The sequence below is a fragment of the Delphinus delphis genome, chromosome 19 (assembly GCF_949987515.2).
Source record: "Delphinus delphis chromosome 19, mDelDel1.2, whole genome shotgun sequence".
Taxonomy (NCBI): Eukaryota; Metazoa; Chordata; class Mammalia; order Artiodactyla; family Delphinidae; genus Delphinus; species Delphinus delphis.
This window is the reverse complement of record NC_082701.1, coordinates 15,403,812-15,427,146: the sequence shown is the minus strand read 5'-3', so window position 1 is coordinate 15,427,146 and position 23,335 is coordinate 15,403,812. Positions and strand designations below refer to the sequence as shown.

At 38.4% G+C, this 23,335-nt stretch overlaps 1 protein-coding gene across 1 annotated transcript in view; it reads left to right on the top strand.

The window, feature by feature from the left end:
- TANC2 (tetratricopeptide repeat, ankyrin repeat and coiled-coil containing 2) overlaps nt 1–23,335 on the top strand; it is a 352,607-nt gene that overhangs the window by 267,119 nt on the left and 62,153 nt on the right. Inside the window, exons 12-13 of the mRNA XM_059997849.1 lie at nt 11,168–11,399; nt 20,050–20,216. Of these exons, the coding sequence (XP_059853832.1) occupies nt 11,168–11,399; nt 20,050–20,216 (399 nt within the window). The remainder of the gene's footprint in view (nt 1–11,167; nt 11,400–20,049; nt 20,217–23,335) is intronic.

Sequence of the window (23,335 nt, the reverse complement as noted above, 5' to 3'; positions counted from 1 at the left end):
CAGTTTTCCACATCAGTTACATTTCCCCCCCCCCCCCAACCCTGGAAATCCTAGAGCTCTCCATCGAGCTAATCTGGACCTAGGATGCTCTCAAGTCTTACCACCTACTTGTTATCCTGGAAATTCCTGTTACTTCCCTTTTGTGTTTGATCCCATGTCATCGTCTTTCTTGATTGTATTCCTTATTTTGACGGAGCACGTCCTCTGGTAGCTTCCTAAGAAAGAATGCATAGGAGGTAAGTTTTTTGAGACTTAATGTTCCTAAAAGCATCTTTATTCCATTCTCATACATTACTCTTTGTTTGACATAATTCTAGGTTAAAAATTATTTTCCCTCAGAATTTTGAAGGCATCCATCTTGAACTTCCAGTATTACTATTAAATAATATGGTACTATTCTTATTCCTAATTCTTTATATATACCTTTTTTCTCTCCAGAAGCTTTTAGAATCTTCTTTTTTTTTTTTTTGCGGTACGCGGGCCTCTCACTGTTGTGGCCTCTGCCATTGCAGAGCACAGGCTCCGGACGCGCAGGCTCAGCGGCCATGGCTCACGGGCCCAGCCGCTCCGTGGCATGTGGGATCTTACCAGACCGGGGCACAAACTCATGTCCCCTGCATCGGCAGGCAGACTCTCAACCACTGCGCCACCAGGGAAGCCCAGAATCTTCTTTTTATCACCACTGTTCTTGGGTCTTTTTTTCATATTCTGTTGGTACCTAGTGAGCCCTGGAGATATTTTTTGATTCAGGGAAATGCTTTTGTAGTATTTATTGAAAATTTTCTCACCACCACTTCCTCTGTTCTCTCCTTCTACAACTCCTTTTAGTCAAAAATTAGATTGCCTGTATTGTTACTCTTCTTAACTTTTCTGTTTCCTATTTGTTTATCCACTTTTAGGAGATTTCTTCAACATTACCTTTCAATCCTTTCACAAAAAATTTTTTGGCTATCATAGTTTTAATTTCCAATAGGTCTTTATTTCCCCCAGTTGTTCCCTTCTTTTTTTTGTAATTGAGGTTTTTTTTTTTTGGCTGCATTAGGTCTTCATTGCTGCACGCAGGCTTTCTCTAGTTGCAGCAAGCAGGGGCTACTCTTCGTTGCGGTGCACGGGCTCCTCATTGCGGTGGCTTCTCTTGTTGCAGAACACGGGCTGTAGGCGCACGGGTTTCAGTAGTTGTGGCGTGCAGACTCACTAGTTGTGGCTCACGGGCTCTGGAGCACAGGCTCAGTAGTTGTGGCGCATGGGCTTAGGTGCTCCGTGGCATGTGGGATCTTCCCAGACCAGGGATCAAACCCGTGTCCCCTGCATTGACAGGTGGATTCTTAACCACTGTGCCACAAGGGAAGCTGAGATTTTTTTTTTTTTTTTAGTTTAGTTTTTGGCAGCACCGCTTGGCATGTGGTATCTTAGTTCCCTGACCAGGGATTGAACCCAAGCCCCCTGCATTGGAAGCACAGAGTCTTAACCACTGGACCACCAGGGAAGTCCCTGTACCCCTCTTTTTTATAGCATACTGTTTTTGTTTTATAGATGCAGTATGTTCTCTTATCTCTTCCTTAATAGTTAGGCACCAAAAAACTGATGGAAGCTTGTATATATGGAGAGCTTAACTATAGAGCATTAAGATGACCCACCAGCCTTTATGGGAAAACCCAAAAGTCAGTGTCCATAAGTTTTTTCCTTGCACTGTTCTAGCAAAGAATCCACCAATTTCCTGGAGGGTGTATAACCTGGTCGCCAACATTCTGGAGCTAGTAGGAGGTGGCGGAGTTTCATCATTTAGGCTGCAGCCTTTTACCTAAGCCCCTTGTTTTCAGTCCTGCACCTGATTCTCACCTACTCTATGTGTCCTAAGCCTAGATTCTCTGCTTTAGTTTCTCTAGTGATTTTAATTTCTCTTTCCTGTGGGTTTTGGGGAATGTAGTCACCTGGCTGGGCAGGATAGGGATGGATATCTGGGAATCTAACTGCTCTTTATATAAACTTCATATAATAGTTTCTGTGTTTGCAACTTCCTTCCTCACCCCCATCTTCCATAGTACCTGGTGCTTCTAACTCCTATGCTTTTCTGAGGTTTGACAGATGATTTGGCTCATTCCTGTTGTTAACCCCAGCAGGCATTTGTTTCACCTTCTTCTGTCTGTTAGGTTGTTTAATCCTACATCCACTTTCCATCTTTATATATTATAATCTAAGATTAGAGATAGATATTCCTAATCAATGGAGTTTGTATTTCTGTTTCTTATTCTCCTTATTTTTGAGGATTTTAAGGAGAAGTATAGAGTGCAGAGTGCCTGTCTCCAGTATTTAAAGAAATCTCTTGGCATGATTAATTAGTAATGAGGAACAGGGAGCCATCTTCAATGTCATAAGGTTCTAATTTCCTCATAGAAATCCTGTCCAGCTTATAGCCAGAAACAGCACATTTCCCCCAAATACGTTTTCAGTTGTCCCCACTTATTGGTACACATCCATTTATAAATGGGCTTCTGAAAACGGTCTGAGATTTCCCTTATATTCATTGCTAAGTCAGTGCAACTTTAAAAGACATATTTGGAGGACTTCCCTGGTGGCCCAGTGGTTAAGAATCCGCCTGCCACTGCAGGGGATACAGGTTCGATCCCTGGTCCAGGAAGATCCCACATGCCGCAGAGCATCTAAGCCCGTGTGCCACAACTACTGAGCCTCTGCTCTAGAGCCCGCGAGCCACAACTACTGAGCCTGCGCACCACAACTACTGAAGCCCACATGCCTTAGAGCCAGTGCACCACAAGTACTGAGCCCATGCACTGTAACTACTGAAACCTGCACGCTCTAGGGCCTGCGTGCTGCAACTACTGAAGCCCACACACCTAGAGCCCATGCTCTGCAACAAGAGAAGCCACCACAATGAGAAACCCGCACACCGCAACGAAGAGTAGCCCCCACTCGCTGCAGCTAAAGAAAGCCCGTGCATAGCAACGAAGGCCCAGTGGAGCCAAAAAAAAAAAGAAAAAAAAGACATCTTTGTTTTACTTTTCTAAATATTCCATTTAAGCTGACTCCTGCCTCTTCTTTAGAACAATCAGAATAACTGTCATCTTAGAAATACACAAATGCTAAAAAAAAAAAAAGAAAGAAATACACAAATGCTGAAGAGCTTTCATCATCACAGTCATTTATTTATTCATTTAGAATATATGCTTGGAATGCCTATAACACAAGATTGAAGTTAAAGCAGTGAACAAGACAGGCACAATCCCTGCTGTTACGTAGCCCACATTTTTGTGATGGGAAAAGGCCAATTAACAAACAAATATGTAATATGTCAGATGGTGATGAGTGCTAAAAAGGAAGTCTCCCCATGCTGTCACTTCTTAGCCTCTCTCTCATCAAGAGAAAAAGTCCCAAGATGTTTATGTTCAGTATTTGGAAAATGTTATTTATTTTTAGTAGGTAATTAGTGACTGTACTTACTTGAAAAGTGATCACATTTTAAATTCCATGGTTATACCTTCCTTAAGCAAAATATAAATAAATGTCTTTTGTACCTAGAAATGGGATATTTTTAAATTTATATTAAACATTATATAAGAAATGGCCCTTTAGATTAAAATTGATGTTTAGTTCAATATTTGGAAAATGTTAAATATTATAAGTGAGAAATTAGTGATTATTTACACTTACTCAAGGAACATATTTAAAATTTCACACTTATTCCTTCCTTAAACAAAATATAAATACATCTGTTCACACCTAGAGATGGGATATTGTGAAGTTTACACTAAAAAAAAAAATCTAAAACAAATGGCCCCTTAGATTAAAATTGAATATTATCCCAGTCATTGTGCCACAGGTTGCAGTTCAGGTGTAAGTTTGTGCTGTAGGAGCATAGAGCAGAAGCCAGCAACCTTGCTTCTCATCTGTAACAAACTGGTAAGCAGAAATTATCTTTTCAAACCAGTTAGTATTTTGATAAAGTAAGCTAATATACGAGAACTAAAAGTGTCCTTGAAAAACTTCTTGATTTGCTAGCCAGAGTTCTTAGGGTTGGTGCTTGTATATCATCAATTATCATTGGTATTTCGTGGTATGCCTGCCGCTTCTTATGCTTCTTCGTAATTGAGAACATTGAAGAGTTCTTGTCACAACTTTCAAGCAATTTTATTTATTGAAGAAACACTTCCCACTTGAAGTAACAGGTTTTGCTAGGTGTACATCTCTTAAATGTGTTTCCAGTTAATCTTACGTGTTCTGAAGTATAATCACAGTAGAGCGGTGCAGAGATCTCATCTGGGGCCTCTCCTGGGTGTGTGACTTTATAACAACCAAAGATTTTCCAGGCTTTCAGTCTGTTGCCACCCAGTGACCATACATGCAGACTTCCCCAGACAAGGGGAGGCTGACTTCCATTTACTGAGGGCTTAATGCGTGTTGAGCTTAGTACTTTTTACATTATAGTTGTTATTTCACTTCTTCATTCTTAAGCCTGCGAGGTGGTCATTATCATCCCCATTTTACAGATGAGGAAACTGTGCTTCAGTGATAGTTCATTTTCCCAAGGTCTTACTATTAGTAAATGGCAGAGCTAGGATACAGAGCCAGTATTCACCCCAATGAAGTGAGTCTTCTTCTTCTCTCCATTTCACAGGTAAACAGAGGCTCTGAGGTTACACAACTTGCTGAGATAACTAGTACATGACTTGAGACCAGATTTAAACTGAGGCAGGCAGGCTCCAGAGTCCATGCTTTTAACCACTGTGCTGCCTCTGTAGTGTGACAGGAAGGATTTTTGTTTAGTGTTCTTTTGGAAAATCTGTCGATAATTGAGTGGCTTTAAAGTAAGGAAGTCATAATGAAGGGGCACCTTTCAGAAATTTTGCTGACCTAAAATTCTTCTTCAAAAAGTTTTTATGCAGGACTTCCCTGGTGGTCCAGTGGTCAAGACTTCACCTTCCAATGCAGGGGGTGCGGGTTTGCTTAGCTTAGCTTCCCTGGTTGAGGAGCTAAGATCCCACACACCTTGCGGCCAAAAAACCAAAATATGAAACAGAAGCAATATTGTAACAAATTCAATAAAGACTTTAAAAACAGTCCACATCCAAAAAAAAGTCTTTAAAAAAAGTTTTTATGCATCTAGAAGCTCTTGTCACATTAGGTAAATTGTCACTAGCTTAGTCCTTATATTAAGAAGCTAATACATCTGAAATAAAGCTAATTAGAGAAGCCAGCTAATTTTAAGAAGTGTCACAGTGATACAAAAAGCAAAGGTTTTTTTCACCGAAGGAAATCTATGAAAGAAAGAAAACTGAAATGTCATCCTTGCCAAGAGACTAGTTCTGTACTAAATCAGGAGGATGTCAAGTGATACGGTTCCTGAGATTGTTGCTGGTACTGTTAAAGCTATCAGCCAAGGAAGTGATCATTTCAGCAGTTCACACATGTGTGTTGAGCATAATACAGAGACTTAAGCCACACATACACACATGGAGAGAGAAAAACAAAAAATGACAACAGTGAAGTATAAGATTTGGTTTGTGTTCCAGTTGGGTATTTTTTAAAAGATTTACATTTTAGGAGAAATGTGATCAGAACTAAACAAGTAACCTATAGATGATGTTTTATAAAATGTGTCTAGGGCTTTTTTCCTCTAAAAATTAACACTGAAATTTTATAGTGAGACCCAGATTACATCTACATTCAGGATACTGGATATGGGAAACAACCTTATGTATCCCTTTGTCAACCTTGTGTTTTTATCTGTCTCCTTCACCAGAATGGTCAGTATTTAAATTATTGTTCACCACTCTGTCCCCAGCTCCTAGCACAATGCCTCGCACAGAAATATGTGTTAAATGAGTGACTAAATTGTAGTCTGTTCTCTATACTGAAGCCTGAGTAATCTTTCTAAAACGTATTTTTCTTCTTGCTACATAAAACCTGTCAATGGCTCCTCCTTGCCCTTAAATGGAATCCACACTCCCTTCTTGAAACACCACATGTATTAGCATAAAGGGCTTTTACCTTTTATATCTAGCTCAGGTTTTCTCAGCCTCAGCACCATTGACATTGTGGGCCAGAGGATTCTTTGTTTGGGGCCTTCCTGTTTATTGTAGTGTGTGTAGGAGTGTCCTTGGTCTCTACCCACTATCCAGTAGCATCCTCCCACCCCCGGTTGTGATGACCAAAGCTGTCTCCAGACGTTGCCAAGTGTCCCGTGGGGAGCAAAGCCACCCCAGATGAAAACCTCTGCTCTGTCTTATCTCCTACTACCCCCAGCTCACTTCCACTGTAGCCACACTAAAACTGATTTCCTGAAAGTGTAAAGCTGTGTCTTGCCTGAGGGCCTTTGCACGTATTGCTTTCCTCTGCCTGGGACACTCCTGTGCCTGTTCACTCCACCTCATCCTTTAGATCTCAGCTTAAGTTTTACTTTCAAGAAGACTTCTCTGGCTCTCCTATTTACTTAGATGTGTTGTACCAACATCTTATATTTCCTCTCTCATAGTGCTTTTCCCCCAGTTTTACTGAGATAGAATTGACATATAGCATTGTATTAGTTAAAGATGTACAGCATAATGATTTGATATGTGTATATATTGTGAAACGATTACCACACTAAGTTTAGTTAATACCCATCAGCTCCTGTAGTTACAGAATTTTTTCTTGTGATGAGAACTTTTAAGATCTACTCTCTTAGCCACTTTCAACTATACAGCATAGTATTGTTAACTATAGTCACCGTGTTGTACAGCATCACAATAATAATAATGTTGCAGACAGCAGCCACCGATGGATACTAAAAGTAATGGGCAAAAATTTGTGGAGAAACAGGATTTGCATTCTCTCAAACTATCTCCCCCAAGATATTTATTAACTACAAAGGGTAAGACAGTAACTTTACAATAGAGAAACATAGAAGAAACCTTCATCTTAGCCAAGCGATCAAGGTCAGCATCACCAGTAACAAGACATGTCAACATCATGAACCCCATGACATGATTCACTGAGAGTGACACAACATTGTTTTTGTGGTATTCTTGCCAAAAAGTCTCAGTTGGAATATGAGGAAAACATTAGGCAAACCCACGTTGACTGATATTCAACAAAATAACAGATCAGGATTCTTCAAAAGTGTCAAGGTATGAAAGACAAAGACTAAGGAGCTCTTCCAGACTACAGGAGTTTAAGGAGAAATGACAACTAAATGCAACACAGGGTCCTGGACAGAATGCTGGAACAGAAAAAGCTCATTAGTGGAAAACTGACAAAATTCGAATACTGCCTTTAGTTAATAGTGTTGTGCCAGTGTTATTTCCTGGTTTTGATAATTATGCTACGGTTATATAAAATGTTAAGGGAAGCTGGGTAAGGGATATACGGAAACTCACATCTTTTTGCAACATTTAAGTCTAAAATTAGCTCAAAATAAAAAGTTTTAAAAAATAAATAAAAGTCCTACTGACAAAAAAAAAAGTTAGAGCTCCAAGCTGGAAAATTACTGAGGCCGAACCCAAGTCTGGAATTATTCTTAGCTTCCAGTCCCAGGATGGGGATTAGAGTCAGAGTTGAGGGACAGGAGAAAAGGCAGAGAAAGTAGTTTTTGACACTGAGCCTTCAGGTCCCTAGAAACACAAAAAGCCAAAGTAACCCGGAGTGTTGGAAGGGATGCGCTGAGTCAGAAATCAATCAGGTGGTGGTGAGGGCATTCAAGAAGTGATGAGAAGGAGACAGGGAATAAGAATATGAGAGCAGACCTGAAGGAAGGTCAATGACAACATTAGAATTTAAGTAATGCAAATGCCAGTCATGATGTAAATTAAATTTTTATGTCCAAATGAGTTCCAGATATTCAAAGCTGCCTTTTCTTTATGTGAGATTAGCTTAATCCTGTCACAGATTATTCATTTGAAGTAGAAAAGACTCTTTAAAGAGTGAAGGCCTGGGACTTTTAACACAAGCCTGACAGGTTTGCTGCCATTCAATCATTTGATTAAGGCCTTTGATGAGGATTTTGCTTAGTTGTATCATTTCTTGTGTATAGCTTTAAATCAAAACCTTTTTATACCCAAGGCGATACTGACCTCCAGTCTTCTTTTTTTTTTTTTTTTTTTGGTCTGTATAGTCTACAAACCTGGCCTTTTTTTTCCTCCCTCACAGCATTAATCTAAAAGTTACTCACTGTCCTCTTCAAAGAATTACTACAGTTTTGGTTATATTAGATATATTTTGGATAGAATTGTTTTAATCAAAAGTATAGAGATTTAACATAAGGAAAATGTGAGATGGAAAAAAAGTAATAACATAAGAAAAACATAGCTGAAAATGAAATTTCAACAGGTCATTGTGAGAGACAAGAGTTCACCAAGCAGAAAGGTTTTACCTGCTGATTTATTGAGGGTGGACTAATTCTGAACCATTTCCAAGAAGTTGTAATAATAGTGACTGAGTATGGGTGGCTGTGATGACTTCCTCAGAGCTGTAGGGAGTGATCTATTATCCATCACTGAACACTAGTACAATGAGAGAATGCAGGAGAAAACTACATTCCCAGACTTGTTTCCTATTTGCATATGTAGGAAAAGTTGTAGATAATGTCAATAGACAATTTAAGGGGAAGTACCAAGTGTTTTTGACAGATTGTGTGTACATTTACATACTATGTAGCTGCTTTGAAATGTCTAGTAGATGATCAGTTCTGAGTCAAACTACAAATTTCATGAAGATGTTGAATGGTCTTTCTGCCTGAATTCTTCAGAGGAATCGAGATTTTATATTTAGAATGCCTAAAAATTTTTTTAATTAAAAGAAAGAAAGGCAGCCACAGAAGGGGCAACTTTAGCAATGATCTTTGTTAGATAAAACCTCATACAGCCAAGAGCGCAGATGATTTTTAATGAAATCAGTAAAAGAACCCTCTTCCTAAATTTTAGAATTTTTATCTTCAAACTCCTATCCCGTTACTTTAGGTAAAGGGTAAGTTACAGCTGATTTGCTCAGCTGTGCTTTGCCTCGACATGTGAAATCAATTGAGGTAGAATATGATGAAAGTTCATATTGATTCAGAGGTTTGCTGTTTGCTTTTTATAAAGTGGAGATCTGTGTCCTTGTGGGCATAACCATTGACATTCACTGTTCATTGAGAGCACAGATGGATTGCTGCCAAGTTTTCTCTTTGGGTTCCTTATGTTGTGCTTAAGGTCGGTAATCAATCTGTCTACAGAAAGGAGTGGAGATTTCTAAGTACACCTCCTCATTTCCAGTTCCACACTGTGCTCAGACATCATTGCTTCACTCACAAGCAATTCCTATCCTCAGCTTAACATGTGTAGTAACATTTCCTGTATTGTTCAGTTTTCTTAATGCTTAATGAGAACAATTTCAGGTGTTTTTTAAAAAGTGACATTTCCAGCATTTGGGTTTTTGTTTTGTTTTAATTTATTTACTTATTTATTTATTTTTGGCTGCGTTGGGTCTTTGTTGCTGCGCGTGGGCTTTCTCTAGTTGCGGCGAGCTGGGGCTACTCTTTGGTGTGGTGCACGGGCTTCTCCCTGTGGTGGCTTCTCTTGTTGCGGAGAACGGGCTCTAGGCACATGGGCTTCAGTCATTGTGGCACATGGGCTCAGTAGTTGCGGTTCATGGGCTCTAGAGCACAGGTTCAGTAGTTGTGGTGCATGAGCTTAGTTGCTCCCCAGCATGTGGGATCTTCGCAGACCAGGGCTTGACCAGTGTCCCCTGCATTGGCAGGCGGACTCCTAACCACTGCGCCACCAGAGAAACCCCAGCATTTGTTAAAGAGCTAGATTAAGTCTTTTCAAAGCAGAACACTTTCGTGGATGACTGTTCTCTGAGAGATGGTTGAGGAGCTGGGGTCCCAGTGGTATATCTATGCATGCTCCTAGGGCAAATTTCAAATGCCTGTAGTTACAAAGCCAGTAGCTGAAAAGGAGAGGGTATACAGAACCTTGGTGATGACCGTGATGTTGATGGAGATGATGTGATGAAAGAGGAGAAGGAAGGCAATGATGATGGTGGTGGCAGCATCAGCTAACATTACTGTGCGCTTGTATGTTCTGAGCACCATGTCAATGCTTTCCATACATTCAGGCTGAATCTCTCCTGCAGTTTCTTGTCATCTGCACAATCCCATCACTTTTGTAGGTAGTACTGAGCCAACAGAGTGGTCTAGATTAAAATCACCCTCTGCACTTGACCTTGAGGCAGAGGGAACAACCAGAAGGTATAGAGCGAATCCTGTGCAAATTCAAACAAACAAAAAAAAGAAAACAGGGCTTCCCTGGTGGCGCAGTGGTTGAGAGTCCGCCTGCCGATTCAGGGGACGCGGGTTCGTGCCCCGGTCCGGGAGGATCCCACATGCTGCGGAGCGACTGGGCCTGTGAGCCATGCCACTGAGCCTGCGCATCCAGAGCCTGTGCTCCACAACGGGAGAGGCCGCAACAGTGAGAGGCCCGCGTACGGCAAAAAAAACACACAAAAAAACCAGAACTTAAAACTGCAGGTTCCAGCCTGACAGGCCAGACCGTGAACGGTATTAAGATGCATACATTTTCTAAGTTCTTTGAATTTAACACCTGCATCTGACAAAAATCTCACTCCTTTTCTGCTTCCTGTTATCTAATTCTGATTCTCTCTGGGTGCTCAGGAAATACTTAGTGAGAATTCTTAAGTCAGAGTCATTTTATTTTTTATAAGATGTTTATAATGAAATTGTAATTTTTTAATAATTTTTAAAATATGCCTGAGGAGCATATGTTTGTTGAGTCTAACATATGGTATTTCTCTGGTTATTTTATCCCTAATGTTTTGTTACAATATCAGACTCTTTCCTCTACTACTCTATGCTGAATAAATATTAGAGAGATTAATATAAATCTTTATTCTCAGGCCTGCTTCCTATTTCTTAAAATCCAGAGGGAAAACTCAATTTGTATTTATAAATTTTAATTATGAATTATGATACCATACATATACAAGAGAAATATTGGGTCAAATTTCTGATCTTAGATAAATCAGGCAGTTTCAAAGTTTAGCAGCTTTTATTTTTACTTGAAGAAGTTGAGGAGTGGGGAGACAGAAGACAGTGTTAGAGAATGATTGTACAGTAACCATGACTGTTGCTCTTGCTACTGATAAACCTGTCTGTGTTCTCATCTTTCTTTTTTAGGTGGTTGCCTATCACTATTGCCAAGCAGATAATGCCTACACCTGCCTGGTGCCGGAATTCGTCCACAATGTTGCTGCCCTGCTCTGCCGCTCACCGCAGCTGGCGGCCTATCGGGAGCAGCTTCTCCGGGAGCCTCACCTACAGAGCATGCTGAGCCTTCGGTCCTGTGTTCAAGATCCCATGGCCTCCTTCCGGAGGGGAGTGCTGGAGCCCCTGGAGAATCTCCACAAAGGTACAGATGAGGTGCAAAGCAGGTGGAAGGTGGAGGCTCTGAAGCCCAAGTTCACCTGGGGTCATGCTATAAAAATGATCATTTTTATCACACTGCAAAAACTAAATGTTCCTACAGGATACAGTTAACAAATAAGAGGTTTTACCTGAAAAAATAAAAATTCCTCCAGGAATTGCTACTTCCTCCTTTATTTGTAAAAATTCTCATTCTTATTTCCAAATATAAAGCATTTCTCTTGAACTAAAGGTAGTAGAGCTACCAGTCCTTCCGTGGAGTTCAAATAAATCAGTAAAGCCATGACTCCAACCCAGTAACCCAGTGCTGTGGAGTTTCTATGGTTAGAAACATCCTCAGTTTTTATATTTGCTATTTTTTTTTATTACTCCACAGTCAGGTAAAATGAAATGGCATGTAGAGTTGCATAACTGTATATGCTAAAAATTACTTAATTGTCCACTAAAAGGTGTTAAGATATTTTTAAAAAGTGGGGGAAAATGAAATGGGATCCATCCCCCTCTCACGCCTCGTGCCTTTCCTCCGTTTTAACTCTGTAGCTCAAGTGTCGGCTGTGACCTAAATGTAACCATCTCCTCCTTCACCCGTCTCTCTGCCTCACCCCCTTCCTAATGTTCTGTCAGTGCTGGAAGCCGAAGAAAAGGACCTGAGTAAGCATGAGATTGCTGAGCAATCCTGTTTATTCCTGAGAGACTTACATACTTTTCTCGAGCATTTCAGAGATACTTATAAGAATTTACATTCTTCCGGCCTCTATCTTCAGTTATGTGAACTTCCATGCCAATTACTTGGATATCAGAGTTTCTCTTCTCAATGCTAATGACGTCTATCTGTACTTCTACGACCTACCTATTAGCTTTACCATACCCTAGACTTTTTTAAACATTAGAATTTCTCTGCAAGTATTTTGAGCAAACTTAAAAAGAAATTTCTGTACATTCAGTCAATCTTTAAATCCTGTTAATTCTGCCCTCCTGATGTCTCTCACATCCGTTAATCTCAGAGTCATTCCTACCACTGTTACCTTGAAGGCTGCTCAGCTGCCCATGATATCACATGTGTGTTGCTACCCTTCCTGGTCTTCTCTGGTTTTCTGGTCTAGTGCTTCTTTCACATCATAACACACTTGGAAAATTATTAAAATTTGTTTAGCACATTGAGATAAAAAATCATGCCTCCTCGTGGCTGGACATGGCTGGCCCTGAGGCTACAGCTGCACAAATGCCCCGAAGCCCTGAGGGCTGAAGGGATTCATCTTTAGGCACACCTCTAACCCATTAATGGCATACCTGGTGGGTAGTCTCTGACCAGTCTCTCCAGTCTTCTAGACTTTATGTACTGCTTCCAGATAAAGCTTCGTAAAGCATTGCTCTGATCGCTAAATTTCCCTGTTCAGAAACCTCCAGTCCTTCCCTATTACCTCACTGAATTAACTTCCAGCTCCTTGACCTATCATTTAAGGTACTTAATGGCCCGGATCCAGCCTACTTTCCAGCCTTATTATCTACCTTTACCCTTATGAACCCTGTATTTACATGTAAACCAAAGTATCCATTAATCCTTAAATACTCTCCTCCATTTTCCTGCCTCCATACATTTGTTCATTGTTTCCTCTTCTTGATATACCTTCTCCTCATATCTCGACCTGTCAGAATTCTACCCATCTTTCAAGGACCACCTTAAATACCACCTCATTCATGAAATACCTGCTGATCCACCTGCCCCCTCCAGTAAGTTACAGTATCCTTCCAAATTGACAACAGGTTTTTCTTTTTTAAATCTCACTTGTGGTACTTCATACATTACTGTTGTATGTATAGTAAGAACTTAAATTTTTATTACTAACATTTATTGAACATTTATTATACGTCAGATATTATACTTTGTGCTTTATAAGAATTAGTTATTTCTGTACTTATTCCTTTGACTAAATTGCATGCTTTTGAAGTTAGGAACCTTTTCTTGTTCAACTTTTATCCTTCATAGTGGTTACCTCACCTTGGACATAGGCATTTCAGGAAATAAATTTTGAACAAATAAGTGAACATAGAAATTGCTCACATGTAGGGGTACCTTGAAGGAAAGTCAGTGATACAAGGATCTACATCTTAAGGCTAATTCAAGGAGAATATCCAGATGCATGCAGACTCAGCTCTGGATTCTCAACCATAATTCATGTGTTTTTTAATTTTGCTACTAGATATATTTGCTTCTCATTTAGGTCTCCATAACCAGCTTTAGATATCCCCATTGGTAAATGTTGTTCTGAGTGAATTTAATTATTCTGTCAAATTCCCATGTTCTTACCCTTAAAAGAAAATCACCATCATGAGCAATAACTGGAAACACAATTTATAAAATTAATGAAATACTAAAACTTGTTTGATTAATCCAAAAGAAGCCTGGAAAGAAAGAACAGAATAATTTTTTTTAGTATGGAACAAGATGAGAGATTAAAATCAACCATATCAATAATTACATTAAATTTAAATTGACCAAATACTTGTATCAAAAGGCAGAAACCGTCAGACTGGATAAAAAACAAGACCCAGGGCTTCCCTGGTGGCGCAGTGGTTGAGAGTCCGCCTGCCGATGCAGGGGACACGGGTTCGTGCCCCGGTCCACCAAGATCCCACATGCCGTGGAGCAGCTGGGTCCATGGGCCATGGCCGCTGAGCCTGCGTGTCCGGAGCCTGTGCTCCGCAACGGGAGAGACCACAACAGTGAGAGGCCCACGTACGGCAAAAAAAACAAAAACAAAAAAAAAAAACAAGACCCAACCATATGCTGTCTGCAGGAGAGGTTATTTAAAGACACAGATTTGAAAGTGAAAGGATAGAAGAATATATACTCTATAAACATGGAGCATAAGAAGGCTGGAGTGGGTCTATTAATGTGAGGCAGAGTAGACCTCAAGACAAGGAGTATTATCAGAGGGGCATTTGATAAACATAAAGGGACCAATTTATCAGAAGATAAAGTAATCCTAAATGTGTATGAACCTAATAATGGAGGTTCAAAATGCATGAATCAAAAACTAATAGAACCAAAGAGCTAAATAGACAAATACCCAGTCATAGCTGGAAATTTTAACACCTCTCTCTCAGTAGCTGTTAGAACAAGTAGACAAAAATTAGTAAATATATAGAAGATTTTAACAACACTGTCAACCAGTTTGATCCAACTGACATTTATAGAACACTACCCAATAACTGCACAATATACATTCTTTTCAAGTGCATATGGACCTTATTCTGGACCATAAAATCAGTCTGAAATTTTCAAGAAATTAAAATCTTACAGAAAATGTTCTCTGAGATAATGGAATTAAATTAGAAATCAATACACATAAAATCCCCAAATATTTAGGAATTTAGCAGTGTACTTCTAAACAACCCATTAGAGAAAGAAGAAATCACAAAGCGAATTATAGAATATTTCAAACTGAGTAATACATAAAATCAGTGGTTAAGTTTATGACTTAATAAACTAGAAAAAAATGAGGAAAATAAAACCAGAGGTAGCAGAAAGAAGGAAATAATAAAAAGCAAGAGCAGCAGTCAGTGAAATAGACAAAAATTAATAGTTAAAATGAATAAACCCCTAGGAAGACTGATCAAGAAAATGAGAGGAAAACACATCAGGCATGAAAGAGGAGCTAGCACTGCAGTTCCTACAGACATTAAAAGAAAAATAAGGGATTATTATGAAGAACTATATAACAAATTCAACAGCTTAAATTGGGCAAATTCTATAAAAAACACAACTTACCAAAAGTGACTCAAGAGGAAAGAGAAAATCTGACTAGCTCTTATCTATTTAATTTGTAAGTTAAAAGAAAACTCCAGGCTCAGATGGCTTTACTAATGAATTGTATCCAACATATAAAGAAGAAATAATATGAATCTTACACAAATGTTTTCAGAAAATAAAGGAAAAGAGAACATTTCTCAGTTTGTTTTATTAGACAAGCATTAATGCTGAAACCAAAATATGATAAGGACTTTATAAGAAAAGAAAATTACAGACATGTATTCCTCATAACCATAATAGCAAAATCCTGAAACACACTAATAGCAAAATGATTAGTTTTACTTGACCAGGAATGCAATGTTAGTTTAACATTTGAAAGTTAATCACTGTAATTCATAATATTAACAGAATAAATGAGAAAATCTATATGTCTTTATATAAATATGTATCTGTAATCTCAACAAATGCAGAAAAACATTTAACAAAATATTACAATTAACAATAAAAACTTTCTGCAAACTAAGAATAGAAGAAAACTTAGTCTCCTAAAGGACATGCAGGTAACGATGAAATATTAAATACATTTCCCCTACTATCAGGAGCAAGGCGACTTAACATTCGACATTCCATGTGTGGTCCAAGCTAGCACAATAAGAAAACAAACAAGCAAATAGTATAAAGATTGGAAAGGAAGAAGTAAAACTGCCTTTATTTGCAGATGTGATTGTTTACCTAGAACAGTCTAAGGAATCTACAAAAGAAAACAAAAAAGCCTACGAGAATTAACATAGGTGGAGCTACAGTCTATATGGTTCATAGGCAGTATCTGTTGTATTTATATACTAGCAGCAAACAACTGAAAACTGAAATTTAAAAAGTAGTGTGGCAGTTTTAAAACGTGGCTGCAAAATCTTTGACATTCCTCCCATCCAGATTTAGGGTCTGTGTCTCCTTCCCTTGCATCTTAGCAGACTTGTGGCTGCTTCAACCAATAAAATACTACAAAATGATGCTATGTGATATCTGAGGCTAGGTCATAAATGGTCATGCTGCTTCCATCTTGTTCACTGAAACACTTGCTTTTGGGGGTATGCATTGCCATGTCAAAAGACTGACTACTTTGAGTTTACCCTGCTGTGAGGAAGTACAAACCACATGGAGCAGCCGTATGTTAGTGTTCCAGTTGACTGTTCTAGTCATCAAGTCGTTCTGGCCGTGACACCAAACATGTGAGTTTTTGTTGCAGATGATTCCGTTTCCCAGCCATTTGAGTAACTCTTAGCTGTTTGATGCAGCAGTAGATAACTGGAGCAAATACGGTTTTCTCTAGAATCAAAATGCTTAAGAATAAATTTAACAAAAGATGTGTAAGACTTCCACAGTGACAGCTACAAAACATGCAGAGTGAAATTAAAGAACTTAGTAAATGGAAGAGAGATGCCATGTTTGTAGATCGGAGTTTTTCCCCAAACTGATCTGTAGATTCCACATAATCCCAATCAAAATCCCAGCAGGACTTTTTTTTTAATTGACAACTTTCAGAAATTCAAAGGACTGTGAATAGCCAAAGCAATCTTAAAAAAGAAAAAAAATTGGAAGACCAACAGTACTGGAAGACCAACAGTACCTGGTTTCAAGATTTAGTATAAAGCTACAGAAATCATGACAGGCAGTAATATGTTAGTAAATGTTTAACAATCAGTCCAGGGGTGGGGCCTGATTTGACCATAAGAAATTTAGCAATTCAGCTCCCATGAACCAGCTTGAGCTGGCTCTGCACTCCCCTGACAGGGTGGTATTCCCACAAGGATAGATAAATAGGTCAGTGGAACAGAATGGAAAATCTAAAAGGAAATCCACACATATGGAGTCAGTTGACCTTCCTCAAAGATGCCAAGATAATTTGGAAAAGAGAATTTTTGTCATCAAATGATGCTACAACAACTGGATACATGTATGGAGAAAAAAATGAATCTTAATCCTTACCTCACACCATAGGTGCACAAAAATAAATTCAAGATAGATCATGGTCCAAAATATAAAAGCTAAATCTCTAAAGCTAATAGAAAAAACTTAGAATATCTTCACAACCTTGGGGTAGGTAAAGATTTCTTAGGTCCTAAAAATCATTAACCATGTAGGAAAAAATTAATAAATTGGACTTCATCAAAATGTTAAATGCTCAACGTAAGATACACTAAGAAAAAGGAAAAGCAAATCATAAAAGGGGAGAAAATAATTCACTCTGTGTACGTGTGTCACAAAGCACTTGTATCCATAGTATCTAAAGAATTTCTATAAATCATTGCTGAAAAGATAAATAACCCGATTCTTAAATGGACAAAAAATTTAGATGCTTCACAAAAGAAGATATTCAAATAGGCTGCCAGCACATAGAAAGGTGTTTGCCATCGTTAGTCGTCAGGGAAATGCCAATTAAAATCACAATGAGACACCACTTTACTCCCACTACAGTGGTTAACATTTTTAAAGTTGAACATCAAATGTTGGTGAGGATGGTAAGCAGCTGGAACCCTCACACGTTGCTGGTGGGAGTTTAAAATGGTACAACTACTTTGGAAAACTATTTGACAGTTCCTTATAAAGTTAAAGATAAATCTGCCTTATGACCAAGCAATTCTATCCCTGTGTATTTACCCAAAAGAAATGAAAACATATGTCTACAAAAAGACTCATACAAAAATGTTTATATTGACTTTATTCATAGTAGTTAAAAACTGGAAACAACCGAAGCTCCTTCAACAAAAGAGTACATAAACAAATTGTATATTCATTCGATGGATATTAAATGAAATCTTAGTATTAAATTCTCAGTATTCTTCTTAGTAGTAAAAAGGAAGAAACTAATAATACCCTCAACAACATAAATGAATCTCAGAAACATTATATCAAGCATAAGAAGCAAGTATAGTCTATGGTGATATGAATCAAAACAGTGGTTGCCTATTGAGAACTGGGAAGGAACCTCAGGGAACTCTCTGGAATGATGGAGATCTTCTCTACTTTGATCAGGATGTTAGTTACATGAGTATACATGTTTGTCAAAACTCACCAAAGTGTACAGTTAAGATCTTCACAATTAATTGTATTAATTATATATAAATTTTATCACAGTAGTTTTTAAAATACGGAGTTTTTTAAAGGCAGCTGGAGTTTTCTTTCCAGGAAAGTTCAGTTGAAAACACTTTCAATTTCGATTCAAGAGCTAGATTTCAAATTATATATTTTTCTTTAAAAAATGAGAGTCAGCGTTTTGCACGATACTTTAAGGTTCTACTCAGTAACAAAGGATAGCTCTAGTATATCAGCAAGCAGAATCAATTAGAAAATTCCTCTATGGGAATTAAAGACACAAGTATGCTAAAGGGAGCCAAGGTCCTCAAAATCAAGAACTTAAGAGCCCCCATTTGTGTGGGTAAATCGCAATTAGTTCCAAGCAACTCCTCTCTCTTCCGGAATTCTTTGGACTCCCTAAAGGAGTAATGTGTTTTCTTAGCCCTACATCATCTAGAATGCCATTTCATTAATAATCATTGTTAACAGTTAGAGAGCTGAAATCCATAGTTCATTTCTCTTCCGAAAGTCACCAGATGAAAGTAATAGTTGAAACTCTTTATAATTTGAGAACTAATTTATAGTACTTAGGCTATTGAAATTGAACTCCTTTATGTAAAGCTTGTACTTTAGAGGGGAAATATAAAGATTTATTAATCATGCAAAAAATCTGCATATTTTCAAATGTGAAACAAAAATATGTAGAGTTTCGATTAGCCTTGACGCTTTCAAAAGCTAAAAGAGCCAACGTGGTACAGAGTTCCTCAGAGTTTTCCTTCTGTCCCCAGCTTCACTTCCTTTTTCCTCCTCAGATATAACCTATTTCCTGTTTCAGGCATCCAGTGACTTCTTTCTCTCTTCCCCTGCTTTCCTCTCTTCAGAACCTGTAAGGTCCTACCAACTGGGAACTTTTACTTGTTATTTGCAATTCATTTATACTGAAATATTCATTCAGCCAGGGGATTTTTTTAATCTCTAATTGTTCAGTATTGTTTAAGAATCAGTAAGCATTTAATGGGAGTGGAAACCTGAAATCTTACCAAGTCTTCTGCAGCCTAGCCCTAACGATAAACTGATTTTGTCAGTTTAGGATAGTATAGACTCCAGGCGGGAAAGGGAAACAAAAGATATTTGTCTTTCCTACATGGCTCCTGCTCCCCTGGAAAGATCACGTAAGGGTCTGGTCTCCTTGAAGCTGCTTTAGGTATAGTCTAGGAAGCTGCTGGTTCTGTAAGATCTTGGAATCCAGCCTGCCTAGTGTAGATCTATCTGTTGGTTGGGATTCCTTTTCTCTGTTCCTCCATCCCTTCCTTCCTACTATGTATTCACATACAGTCTTATATACTGCTGTGGACTCCAAATTAGACCTTTTTTTTGGAAATTCCCCAAAGAACATGTGATACTGTTCTCTTTAATGCTGTCAGATTCCGGGGGGCTGAGGGGGAGAAAAACATTCTTTCCAGCTTTTTCAGGTATGAGAGAAAAATAAATTTACATGTGCAAATTCTCATAAATGCATTGCTCAGGCTGTCTCACAACTGATAACATGGGGGAAATGATGATGATGATACATATGCCTTATATATTATTTATGTGACAAACACATTCATACCTGGTGAAAAGCAAAATGAACCCACTAAATGAATTATTCCACGTGTTTATAATAAATTACGTACCCTTAGCATTCACTAAACACACAACAGACCTTTTCTGATTTTTTCTTCCAAGAAGATATGTGATCAAAGACCCAGAAAGAACTCACTTATCCACTTGTAATTATTAAGTAATTTGTTTCTTTCTATCTCAGAGAGAAAAATCCCAGATGGAGATTTCATCATCTTAATTGATGGATTAAATGAAGCAGAATTTCACAAACCGGATTATGGGGATACAATTGTGTCATTTCTGAGTAAAATGATTGGAAAATTTCCTTCCTGGCTGAAACTAATTGTAACAGTTAGGACCAGTTTACAGGTATGTGTTTGTTTGCTTTTGGACCATAAATTATTTCCCTTGGAGAGTTCTTAAACTGAAAAAATTCTAGGTCCTTGTACCCTTAGTTCCAAATCTCTACCATGTCCTAGAGCGCTAGCAAGAGTAATTCCCAACGAGCATATTTTGAGAGTAAGAGATACAATCTAGAGAGAGCATTCTCTGTATACTACTCTCTTAGCTCAAATTCCCATTTCCATTGCTCTGGGTAAGTTTTGATAAAGTGTCCCTCTAAAAAGCATGAAAAGAAAGTCCACTTTTCTAGACTTTGTCATGAGTATAGCAAAGCAAATAGATGGTGTAACACTCTAATTCACTGTTTGACTTTTGTTTTATGTTTTTTATCATTTAATGCCAGGCAAAATTCAGTTCAATATACAGTGTAGAGTCAGATTTTCTAGTTCTTCCCTCTGTTTCTCAACTTTCTATAGCATGAAGATGGACTTTCTTCTATATATTTCTTTTTCTAAGAAATATTGGCAATATTAAGGCTTTATATTAAATTTACTGCAACTGGGAGATAAGAGTTTTTTTTAATTACCATCCCTGCTCACTCACTGATCACTCAGTTTATGGCCTAGAAGAATGACTAGGAATGTTGGAACTGTGCCTGTAAAAGACATACAGGCTGAGGAGAAATGACTCCACCTTCTCTACCACTCACAGTATAGCTGAGCTGGTTTTTTCCATTCTTTACATATTCACACTTGGTTTGAAACAGGGTTTCTCAACCTTTTTTCCCCTAACCATAGCCTCTTTTAAAGAACATTAAAATTTTGCATATTATACACCCATCCCACTATTTTGATGCAACTCCCTTAAAACAGTTGTTAATATACAGAAAATAGTCTCGGTGCCCTCCTTTTCCCCTCTCCCAGGCATTTAGTATTTTTCCTATAGATTGACCAATTTAGGTCAGTCTGCCTTCTTTGATCAAAGACTGTACTTCTGATCCTGACCACCAACTTGCAGATGTTTGTTATTAAAATCTCAAAGTAATTTGAGGAATGTGAATGAATCAACGTAAATGCATCTTTACAACTGAAAATTATGTAATCCGCCATTATTGGTCAGTAGCTTGTGAAAGATGAAAGATGAATAAAAGAAACTTCCAGGAACACAGTCTCTGACTAGTTTTACTAAGTACGTACTTAGGAGATATCTTCGTTTATATAATTTTTGTTTGTTTGGTTTTGGTTTTTTTCTTCATTTATATTTTTATATAATGCCGTGTGCAAGCTCAAAAGACGTTTTAAGTATGACTTGGTAGACCACGTAACTTTAATTTTTCAGCTGTGCCAAAGAACAGGAAAAGTACTATACACTCAAAGTCCAAATGTCAATGTCTTCATAGATCAAGACCTGCAACAACTTCCCAGATACTTCATTCACTTCAACCAATAACTTTTTAAAATTATTTAGCTGACAATGAAACAATTCCTAGGTCTTTAAAAGTGAACCCTCATAATCGATCATTCATTATTTCCACAAACATTTTTTACATACTTCAAGTATAAAAGGCTCTTTCTAAGAGCTGAGGATACGATGGTGAACAAGACAGACAATATCCCTGCCCTCATAAAGCTTGTATTCTAGTGAGGAACACAAATAATAAAGTAAAAAATGAACATATATTAAAAATTTAGGTAGTGTTAGTGCTATGAAGACAAACATAACAGAGTAAAGGGATAAATGAGGATGACAGATATTTTAGAAAGGGCAGATAGGAAAGGCCTCTCCAAGGAACCTTGTAAAGTGATAACATCTGACTTACTTTCTCTGGCTGCTGGCTGTGTAGATAATAATATGTAGGGGATCAAGAATGGAAGCAGAAGTACAGGTGAAAGGTGATGGTGGCTTAGACTAGAGTGGGAACAGTGGAGACCCTCTGAAGTGGTCATATTTGGAGTATATTTTGAAGAAGAATCAAAAGGACTTGATGATGGGCTGGATGTGGGAATGAGCAAGAGAGAAGATTCAAGGATGAATTGTGGGGTTTTGGTGAGCAACTGGGTAGATGCTGGTTTGAGGAAAAGAGAAGGATCATATATAGTTCCTACGATTTGGTGGTAGGGTTAGTGGTAATACCATTTATTGACATGTGGAGGTTTTGTGGTGGGGGGAGATTTTAGTAGTTCTGATTTGATCACACATTAAGTTTGTCTATGAAACATCCAGGTGTCATTGTTGAGTAGACGGAGATATAAGATGAGAGCTCAGAAGAAATGACTAAGCTGGAAATATGAAATTAGACATCATCCATGTATAGATGATATTTAGAACCATGGGACCCAACTATTCCAGGGAGTGAGGGTGGCCAGATAAGAGGAAAGAATGGAGACGTGAGCCCTGGGTGGACTGAGAAATGAGAGAGGAGCCAGCCAAAAAGGCTGGGTAGGAGTAGCCAGTGTGCTAAGAGGAAGACGAGGGGAGCATGCTGTGGAAGCAAAAGCTGCAGGAGGGGACTCGAGAAGAAAGATGTGTTCACCTGTGTCAGATACTGCTGAGAGGTTGAGGGGGAAGAGAAATGAAACTTGGTTATTGGATTTGGCAAGATGAAGATTGCTGATCATCTTGGCAAGGACCATTTCAGTGAAGTGACGAGATTGAAGCCTGATTGCAACAAATGGAGGAGAGAATGGGAAGGGAGGAATGAAATACAGTAAGTAGAGAAAACTTTTCTGTTAGGTTTTGCTAAACATGGGAACAGAGATATAGTAGTTGGAGGGAGGAATATGGAGTCACATGTCTGTGTGGAGACAAGACAGAAAGAGAAGAGAAGAGGAAATTAATGCAGGAGAGGGAATAGATACTTACAGGAGCAAAGTCTATAAGCAGATAAGAAAAGATGGATTCCAGAGCATGAGAGCCACCACAAAGCCCTGTCACCTTCCCCCAATGTAATTTCCAAGCAGATCACCAAGGTACCAAGCTTCCCACTATTAGAAGTGTTCCTTTGGGCTAAGGCATCTCCAAAAAACCTACATTAAAATAAAGTCATTTTATCAAGTGGGATAGAAGGTCACATTTTTATATGACATTCTTTAAGTCCTTTTACATTTATCTTAGTGAGTTGTACTTTGACATTAGGCTATGGTTTA